Consider the following 11,156-nt stretch of genomic DNA (forward strand, 5'->3'; position numbering starts at 1 on the left):
CAAAATAATATTTTCAGCATTTATTTCCCTGAGCCTCCTTTTGCCATTGAAATGTTCAGTCTGATCATGTTGGAGAGTTGATACTCATTTAAATATATTTACATACACAGCCCTGATTGGCAGATCGGTTCGTGAACAATCTAGAGAGCCTACCCCTTACCACTTCAAAGTAGGAGGACAAATATGCAAATAAAAGATGACTTGTCATAGGTCAGAATAATCAGATCAGATTGTAATGTTATGCTCTGGACCAAAAACTCCATCCCACCTGAACAGGCTGAAATTCCTGACAAAATTCCTTACACTAAAAGGGCATTATCATCATTTTCACAATTTCAGAGTATAATTTTGACCTGTGTGGAAATATCATTAAAAAAAACAGGAAATCACTTGACAGCACTGCCCCTTTAAATACTTAAATTATGATGGAACCATAACATGTCCCCACTGATGTACCTAAAAGATAAACAAGCACTACAACATTTGACCATACTACTACGAAAACTATTTCACTAAAATTCAATGTGCTATTCTTCTTATACTGTACCATTTGAAAGTCTCAACTGTTCCTGATGAAACTAGTCAAAATCAAAACAAAATATCAGTCCCTGAGAATAGCAGACGATCACAGTGTGAGCTCATAGTGACTCACACCCCACCTCCTTTCCCAGTAAGGAAGTAAACAGACACACAGTCCATCTGTCTGCGCTGGAGAGATCCTTTTCAAAATCAAATCAGCTCAGTGTTGATAAAGAGGCAGCGATAGTCAGTTTGGACTACGAGATAAACTATCTGCTGGTGTCAAGAGTCCCTACCGTACCTTGTGGGAAATCCACCTCATTAGAATCAAAACCAAGGACCAGATAAGTACAATTCCCATTGGACCTCGCGGCCGAGGATCATAGTCCCTCTCCCTGGCTGTACATGCGTGTGTTTCTGTGTCGTGGTTTCAGCCCTGATAAATATTAGCAGACACGCAGACGAAGGACAGCTCAAGGCCCAGGCAGGCAGGAGGGGACAGAGGGACGGACGGGGAGTAAGTGGAGCCTTGTGCAGCTGTCTTAGCTCCAATGCTAGCCATCATCTGACTGACTGTGCAGCTGTCTTAGCTCCAATGCTAGCCATCATCTGACGGACTGTGCAGCTGTCTTAGCTCCAATGCTAGCCATCACCTGACTGACTGCCCACTCCTAACACTCCTGGGACTGCCTGACTGGCTTGCTGGCTGTATAGGGGAATGCACCAGGTCACCCAGCTGCCAGCCAAGCGAAGGGCTGGTATGAGCGTCACACACCACGATCTCTCTCCCTTCAGGGGGGGTAGAGGAGCATGGTGTACATCACTCTTACACCTCTGTCACGTTTTTCATGACGTAGGGGTTTGACAAACTAACAAAAAGTGACAAAGAGATGACTGCCTAGCCTAGCTTCTACAGTATGTGTGCCTTTCTGTAAGCATGGCAATTTTGGGAGTTGGCATACAGTCATATGAATAGTCAATATGAAACATGGAGCACATAATAAGAGCTATGCTTTTAGTCAAATCAATCCAGTGTTGATAAAGATAGATTTTACCTAGTAATCAAAAATCCACCTTGTGGAAAATCCACTTAGTTAGAATCACAACCAAGTACCAGATCAGTACAATTCCCATTGGACCATCTGGCAGAACATCATGAGTGTTCCCAGCCCTTACTGTACATGTACTTCATCTTGCCACAGCAACATGAGTCCAACAGGATGTGCTGCCAAGGTTAAGACAAAAAAGTTTATACTATGAGTATTTAACATGAGGGGAATGAGATCACTGACGTTCCCAAGTCTCTGTTCTACTATGCACTTAACGTCATCAGAACAATGTGGCTCCTTTCGCTACATAAAGAAAGATTCAGTTGTACTGGTAACATGTTACACAAGACAAGTCAGTCTGGCAAGCTGAAGCGAGACAGACAAAAAGAGGGGAAAGTTTTTCTGAGACGCTCTGGAGCTGTAGCCTTGAATAAATTCAGTCCCAAAACTGGAGGAGTTAGGTATGCCCTCATACCCAGGCAGTGCACAGCCCGAATTAGACTCCCAACCTACATTGACATCACAGCTGATAAGTGTGGCAAACGGGGACCAGAATTAGAGCACCATTACAAGGCCTCTTACATAAAGAGCATCAGACCAGGGCTCAGACCCACAGCACTGCACAGGAACAGGAAGTCACACATGCTCATGGCTTGGGAAACTGTCCTCCATGCAGCAGCAGAGTTCCTGCAAGGACAGCTATGCAAACATTCCACTCAAAAAAAAAAAAAAAAAAAAAAAAAAGCTAACGGGACACGTGGGATGTTTCCTGATTATTCCCTCGACTTCAGCATCATGGAGGGGCCACTAACACACGAGGATAGTTACGATTTCTCGACGATAAATCCTTATTCCTCTAAATGATTAATATGACAAACACCAGACCTTAATGTTGAAAATGTCATGTGTCAAAAGGTCAGTTGTTAGAAAAAGAAAAGATGGCAGGCATTTGAAAGCAGGCCTAAATAGTAACCAAATGTCAGTTGTAACGTTAACTTCCTATTTTTCATATGTTGGGAATGGGAATACAAACACTACTTTTTCATAAGTGTGCTGTGTCCTACAAAAACAAACTGAGCAAGCTCTTTCAAACGATAAAATGGAAATCCATTGAAGAGATAATATTCCACATAACACTTTCCAGGGTAATAATGTGACGACAACAAACAATCTTATACTGGACAGGTCTCTGACCGCGTCCCAAATGGCAGCCTATTTCCTATATAGTGCGTTACTTTTAAAAACAGGGCCCATAGTGCTTTGGTCAAAAGTAGTGCACTATATAGGGAATAGGGTGTCATTTGGGATGTAGCATCTGCCCCTATAGTCACGTGCGATGATGATAAGTGCGATGGTGATAAAGCCATTCGAGTGCTGGAAACAGCATAACACAGGTTTGTTTGTTTTTCCAGCTCATCATGTTTCTGTCTATATGATGGGGCAGTTGGGGAAAGCTACAATAACACGGTTCTAATACACGTGCTAGGCCATTCCATTCAAGGATTTACAAGGCATTTCATTCTGAAAGCATGTGTGAGCTTTGAATACAAGACTTGTTTGAAAACACATGTGAGCTCGTTTTAAAGAAGACTCGTTTGTGCTTTAATTCCAGTGTGGCAGGACACAAACATGCAAATGAAACTGGGTAAAAAATAAGGTCATAAGACAAACCTTTCTTTATAGTGCTGGACTTAGTCAAAAGACAGATTATTGGGACACAACCTGGGCTTGCGTTTAGTATCAGTCCCCCCTTAAGCCTAAGAAGCTGTCAAATATCATGCAAATTCAGACTTCATGCAAACCAAACTTGACCATATATTCAAATCTGACAGGATACTGGTCCACGAACAGTGTGACAGGTAAATTTACCTGAAGCTTGAACAAGGCTATCCTATCAGCTACAGGCCCGTGGAATACCAAGGTATTGTATCTTTGTAACGGACACATCACCACGTAGGGTACTGTCATCTCCCCCCTATTTTGCATAGAACCTCAGGGTGTAGGAAATGACCATTGCGCTGAAAGCTGAAATACGCTAAAAGCTGAGATGACCAATAACTTAACTAGAGACAGTACCTGTTGTCCAATAAAATAAAAGCACAGAACAGAACAGACAATGCAATGCATGTGTTCAATGACCGTTTTTGATTCAGATCAGATGCCTTTGACATAGTTCAACTATGGACACATCACACAGTCACAGGGGCTTTGGCTCTAATGTCTCAACAGGCTCCCCAGTCCTACGCACGCCACTCAGACTGCATCTTGACATCACTGGCCCTTCCCTACCCATTCAACAGCAGTCCCCTTATCTCCATCTGCATCATTCTTGATTATTCAAAGTTCTTAACACCTGGGCAAGGTTTAGTATACGTTTACCTTAGTCACAGACCTATCTGCAACTGTGCCCTTGCCCACTTAAGCCAAATTGCTCCAGGTGCACTGACCCCACTCCCTCTGGGTGTCTCAGGGGAGTTGAGAAATGCAAAGAAAATATTTCCATTACACATGTGTGTGTAACAGGACAAATATAAGCTAAATTGTGCATATATATATATATATATATATATATATATATATATATATATATATATATATATATATTTTCTACTGGGCTGGCTGACTTCAAAGATGTAACCAATAAAGTTGAGTGAGGAGAAGGACAGAATGGATTAACTCTCCCCTAGCCTCTGTGTGTCCTGTCCCCAAAACACATGCTGTCTCTAAACGGTAGAAGGGACAAAAGCTAAAACTGTTCTAAGGTGCTTCACAAATTCAAAGCTTCCCCATGAATTGTGGCACTTCAGTGTGGAAAGCAGTGTGAGCATCTCCATATTCCTCCCAGTGTGTTGCCTGTAGTAAATCACACATCAGACTGTGTGTGTGGACTGGATGGACCCTTCTCGTTAATGGAACAGACCACAGGTCTGGCTCAGGGAGGGCCATAAAAGACCATCAGAGATATAGGGGAAAGGCAATCGGTCTTGATGGTAGCATTCTAAGGGGTTCATAAACTAATCACACACCCTTACTGGCCTCTCACAGATCCCAGAGTGATGCAGGCCTGTGAAGTCTGTGTGAGGTAAGGGCCATCATGTCATGTCGGCCTCATGAATAGCTTCCATTTGGACTCTGTTATTATGTAAACATTAAACAAGTTAACCTTCCTTTGAGGTCTTGAACAGTACAAAGTTATCTTAAAATGTTAAATCATATCAGGTATTACCAATATTCAATGCATTTCAGCAGCTCTGAATTTCAGCAGCAGAAACAGATAGATGTCAATGACCACAGCGGAAGCATTATACAAGAAAATTAACATCAGAAAACAACCCTATACGATGTGTTAAACTGAAATATATAAACCCAAAGAAACTCTTAAGACCAGGCACCATACAGAATAATACAGTAGGCCTATGTTGTATTAATTACTGTGTTTAAAAAGTTGCCAAAATAGATTGCATGATGGCATCAAAACAACCCAAATCACATAACGAGATTGAGTCACTCAACTCGGCCTCTAAGGCTCAGTCATTACCTCCTCTGACCAGAAATGCAAGGGTTAGGCTACACAAGTAAGTTGTGAAACACAAGTCACAAAACTGCACCTCCAGCATTCTTACCACACTGCACATTGAAGACAGACTGACTAACTATCACAACCTTATCTAAACTAAAGAAAGATAAATCAAACTAGAGTCTAGGGTTCTTTCAAAAGAAGTAAAACAACTGCTTGTTAAAATGATTTATCAACTACATATTACCTAATAATGAAGTGCCTATTAAAGGGATACTTCAGGATTTGGGCAATGAAGACCTTTATGAGGAAGTTAGAAGTAGTTTTGCGAGCCAATGCTAACTAGCGTTAGCACAATGACTAGAAGTCTATGGTAACAGCTAGCATAGCACTATGACGAAGATAGCTGTCCAGTCATTGCTCTAACGCCAGTTAGCAATTGCGCTAATGCTAGTTAGCAACTTCCTTCAAACTGCACGCAGAGACAAAAATGGTATCCACGAGTTCATTTGACTCTGGGGAAGACAAAGGGCTTCATTGCCAAATCCTAAAGTATCCCTTTAACTACTTACAGACCCTTTACAACCCCCTTTAAAAAAAAAGGGTACCTTGAGGTAAAGTGTTACCCAATATTCTTTATCATGGCTACTTAAATCAAGCACCTTTGATTGAAATAATAGCTTTGTGTATACTGTGAGGTTATGCTGTGGTTATTATGTGTTTTTCCTTTTCTCTAGGTTTGTTTGTTAAAGTGTCAGCAGGCTTCTACTACAGTATATCTGCCATACGCCTGCAAAGCATCCAGAGACATATGGGGCATAGAAACCTCCAGCGTACACCAGGCCATCCCAGCAAGCCTACCCAAGACATACCCCTTCTGCATGGATGGCTCAGCACCAATGACTGATGATGGATTATGGACTTGTTCAGCAGTTTACCGTGTCATCCTTACAAGTTATCTAGAGATGTTTGAGTTATACAGAAACGCTGTTCTCAAAAACTGTCTTGAAGGCATGGAAAAACAAGGCCTCTACTATAAAATGTTGTCAACAGCCCAGACCAGACAGTACACTAAATATTGTGTATTTTTGGAGATGGATAAGCTGTTTTGGTTAACTTCAATCAGGTTGAATGGCTCAATCTCTATGCATTACATATTACGGGGGCTTAAAACATTAGTACAATAATATCACTAATGTTTTTCATTGGTCATATTATTATGGATGAGGGTTTTATCACACAGGTCAAGTCAGCCACCTCACTGACTTAATAACAAAGATTGATAAAGAATGTTAAAGAATAATAAATTAGTCCATTGTGAGCATTCCTGTGGAGGGGTCATATAGGTCAATATGAGGCAAAAGTTGCCTAGTTGCTATAACACAATTAATTTGGTGGGCCACTCAAAATGTAAAAGAATAGCTACTTTGTTTCCATCAAAATATATCAATATTAAACTAATTATTGTAGTTATTACCCAGCATCATGCACTGCACAACCCCAACATTGATGTGATAGCTGAAAATGAAAAGATCTAATTGTTTTCCACCCAGATTGCTCTTTGCCTTGCGCTTACCTTGGACAGCTGTCTTGGGGCAGGTCCACCAAAAAGAGACGAACTGGAGCTGAAGCTAATGGCTCCCCTACGGCTGAGAACATGTTTAGGAACCGGCCTGTCTAGAGGCAAAACCGGTAACTGATAACATACTTCCATTGAACAGTCAAAGCTCGGTCCAGCTCAAATTGCAATAAAAAAGCAACATACAAATCACGTAAAAAAAAATGTTGCATATATGCTGATGGCACAACTGCAAATGTGCCAATTACAACAACAGCACCCCTTCCCTTAATTTGAGTCAAATAGATTTAGTGATTGTGACTACAATGGCCTGTTATCTTTTTTTGATGCTTCAAACTTGCACGAAACGTTATCGAAAGCAATCCCACTCCTCTAATATCACATTCCAATAAGTCCCATGATATCCATATTTTATCCATTTGGGTTGTTTACCATTTTACCCTATTGAACTCAAATCCGGCCTTGAAAACGGAAAGGCCTCTTTCTTTTTGGTATCTCTGTAATAAATAGCTTCCTCATATAAAAAAAATCCTTATTTCCCGGAGACAGTGCAACGTCCAAGCAACCAAAAATCAGATGATGAAAACGATTCAGAGACGGAAAAAATATATTCAGAAAATAAGAGCGGTCATCTACAATGGTATATAAAACTTTCATTTACAACTAAATGTGTGTTTATTCTGTCCCTGCATGGAGCGGTGCCTTGGCGGTAGAGAAAGTAATCAGCTTGCATTCAGTCCATTTCCCCCTCATTGATGGCATAAATTACGGTAGCGCACAGACGGTAATCATTGTTCATATAGCATCACGAGGGAAATATGCGTTCTTCACCTCGAAACAAACAAGTATCCATGGGTCCAAAAATGAAAATTAAAGAAGCAAACGACAACAAAGGCTACAACGCCACCGTAGTCCGTATATTTCGCTGTTCTACCCTCTTCCCAAACGTAAGTTCCCACCAGCGATGGAGCTATCGACTATCTGATGAGCCCTGTCTGAAGCATCCAATTGTATTTGCTTACGTGATGTTACCCTCTTTGGGATTGGATGAAGATGTTCTGCGTGTATAATAGATAGAAGTCTATTGGCTGAATGGAAAGCACAGCACACTCCCGTTGCATTACTGGGCAAAAGATCATTGCACATCTGTATTTTATACAATCTTTTGCCATTGACCGACTATAAACCCTTTTGTCACTGTACTGGGCAAAGACGTCAGATCAACGCCCAAAGTTGGTTGATATTTGATTGAGTTGTCAACACGTGCAAATATAGCATATTTGAACAAAACCTTGATTGAACCTTGTATAGGCTATTGGGGTTAAAGCTGTATGAAAGAAATAAAACTATGTAATGTGGACGTTTTGAAGATTCAATCAAAAAGCCACGATGATGCAAATGAGTGATTACATCAATATGGTTAAATTGCTTAGAAATAATGTTGACTCAAACATTTTGGTATATTTACTCCCCAAGGCCATATCTGATTGAGTATATCTTGATTGTTTACATAGCCCTAGCAGTAGGGTTTAGATTACCCTGTCACAAATATAATGTATTTGTATACTACATAGGCTTTTTTATGTTAAAATGCCAATTGTACAGTGTAAACTACAGGTAACTTGATTGATGGATTATTGCAGAGATAACCTCTGCATCAATGGAGAACAGAATCATGTAATAGGAGTACTTTGGAACAAATCCAGATCAGATATGTGTTATTCTGGACACATTTTAGTTGAAAACTATTGTTTTTACTTCATTGTACTGTTGTTCTACATTGTTCAGATTCTAAACGCATCAAGGTGGATGGCCTGAAGGGAGTAGGCCTAGGCAAACCTTACTAAACAAATATGTCATTTGGATGATACACAAAGTAATTTGACTAACGCACTAAACAGGAAATACGCCTGACTGAGCATTAAAACTTTGCCTCCATTACAAATGGCACCCTATATCCCTTTTATGGGCCCTGGACCTTATCCTCCCTGGTCAAAATTAGTGCACATTTCAGGGTATCATTTGGGACGCAGAATTTGACTTTGAGAGAGAGAAAAAAAGTCCCTCATCCAACCATGAGGTCTGGTGTGTGTGTGTGTGCGTGCGTGCGTGCGTGCGTGCGAGAGAGAGAGAGAGAGAGAGAGAGAGAGAGAGAGTGAGAGTGCTCCAGTCCAAAAGTAGGCCATGTATGGGAGCTCCAGGCCAGCAAAAGCAGGATATGGGGCAAGGATTTACATCTGCAGCTACACTAAACACCGTTACAGTGCTGATAAAGTACAGGCCTACAATACGGATGCTGCATCATGAACTCACTGCATATTCTACAGCCCTATGGCAGCCAGCTGGTATCCACATAGAATAAGTACATATTCAGAGACAAGAGAAAAATAGCACAGGTCTTGTAGAATTAATAGAGGTACTCCATTTCACAAGCACAATTTTATGATTTAAAATAGTTTTAACGATTTTAATGGATAACATTTTTTTTTAAAAATGTAATGGATACAATGTGTATTTACACATTTGGTTTCCCTGTGATTGTAATTGAAGCTTTACTACACCTGTTAAGGCCTACCACTGTGATGAGGCAAGTCAAAGGGCATCCATTTCAATTAATGATTTCCCCCAACAATGTAGACCCTGGGACACCACATACTAGTCCCAGGGAAGACATTGTTATCATTGGCGGGACCCTTGAGGAGCCAGCCAGGAAGCCACTAATGCAACACAGGTGAGCCTTTCCACCTGGGTGTTTCCTAGGAGACCTGTGTGTGTGTGTGTGTGTGTGTGTGTGTGTGTGTGTGTGTGTGTGTGTGTGCTCAGTCACCACCACCACCACATCATCCCACAGGGAGGAGTCCAAATAACAATTATGGCTCAGGGATTAGCAGAGGTGCACTGTAAACAGAATCAATGTTGTTGTTTTTTTCCCAAAGGAACATTTGCATTAACGTCAGAGGACATAGTTCATAAAACAGGAGGAACTAACTATTCACTCCTCCTGCCATATGTTCACTTTATCAGCCATATGCCCAATGTATTTTCATTTAAAATGTAATACTATTCTAATTTAAAATGTAATACTATATTTAAGCAATAAGGCCTGAGGAAGTGTGCTATATGGCCAATATACCATGGAAGGTCTGTTCTTAGGCACGACGCAACACGACTATATACCACAAGCTCCAGGGTTGTCTTATTGCTATTATAAACTGTTTACCAACGTAATTAGAACAGTAACATATATATATATATATATTTTGTCATACCCATGGTAGATTGTCTGTAATAAACTCTGTGGTTTGAGCCCTGAATGCTGATTGGCTGACAGCCGTAGTATATCAGACCGTATACCACGGGTTTGACAAAACATTTATTTTTACTGTTCTAATTACATTTGTAACCAGTTTATAATAGCAATTAGGCACCTCAGGTGTTTGTGGTATAAGGCCAATATACCACGACTGAGAGCTGTATCCAGGCACTCCAGGCACTCGTGCTTAAGAACAGCCCTTAGCCATGATATATTGGCCATATACCACACCCCCTCGGGCCTTATTGCTTAAATATACATCAGCATTCAGGACCCAAACTACCCAGTTTCTAATCTAATTTAAAATGTGATACTGTAAATGTAACTGGCATTACGTTATATGTACAGCATTATATTGGCATTACAATTTAATTTTCTCTATGTTATTCAGTGTCTCCTGACCTACTGTACTCTACTACACTACAGTGACAGTGCACCAAAACATTCCTGTGTGTTTGTCACCACCCTGCGATGAAAATATGCTATTACATACAGTTCTATTATAAAAAGTGACAGTAAGTTACAACAAACCTTTGCACACTGGGAAAAATAGTTTTCACAACTATCCTCCACTACCCATGTCCATGTGCTAGGTGGCAGTATTTCCTTTGAAATGGTGAATGTAAGCCTTACCTAAAAAATATTTTAATTTTGTAGTTAAATAATTATACATATTTTCCTCATTTCCTCTTTATGCAAGTGCTGGATTTTCACCCACAGGGGTCAATCCACCATTCGTTCTGTTCTTAACTCCAACCCTCCAATGTCCACAGATAACCCATCTTTCCCAGTATAATACAATTTAGCCTTTTCCTTTATCAAATCAAATCAAATCAAACTTTATTTGTCACATGCGCCGAATACAACAATACAACACATTGCCGTGAAATGCTTACTTACAAGCCCTTAACCAACAGTGCAGTTCAAGAAAGAGTTAAGAAAATATTTACCAAATAAACTAAAGTAAAAAATAATAAAATGTAACACAATAAAATAACAATAACGAGGTTATATACTGAGGGTACCGGTACCATGTCAATGTGCGGGGGTACAGGTTAGTCGAGGTAATTTGTACATGTAGGTAGGGGTGAAGTGACTATGTATAGATAATGAACAGAGAGTAGCTGCAGTGTACAAAACAAATGGAGGGGGGGATCAATGTAATAGTCCGGTGGCCAT

The 11,156-nt window shown here is 40.5% G+C and overlaps 1 protein-coding gene across 4 annotated transcripts in view; it reads right to left on the minus strand.

Annotated features, from left to right (window-relative positions):
* LOC110508763 (high affinity 3',5'-cyclic-AMP phosphodiesterase 7A) overlaps positions 1–7,670 on the minus strand; it is a 31,263-nt gene extending 23,593 nt beyond the window's left edge. For 2 of the 4 annotated variants that reach the window (XR_016493054.1, XM_021589547.3), the window contains exon 1: positions 6,662–7,666. Coding sequence is in view for 3 of the 4 variants with exons in the window: in XM_021589547.3 (XP_021445222.1) it covers positions 6,662–6,799 (138 nt within the window). In the remaining variant the exon portion in view is untranslated. Of the gene's footprint in view, positions 1–6,661 lie in introns of all 4 variants that reach the window. The other 2 variants (XM_021589549.3, XM_021589548.3) reach the window with 2 other exon arrangements.
* Positions 7,671–11,156: the final 3,486 nt, after the last annotated feature.

The sequence above is a fragment of the Oncorhynchus mykiss genome, chromosome 28 (genome assembly GCF_057628025.1).
Source record: "Oncorhynchus mykiss isolate SJ-2025 chromosome 28, ASM5762802v1, whole genome shotgun sequence".
Classification (NCBI taxonomy): Eukaryota; Metazoa; Chordata; class Actinopteri; order Salmoniformes; family Salmonidae; genus Oncorhynchus; species Oncorhynchus mykiss.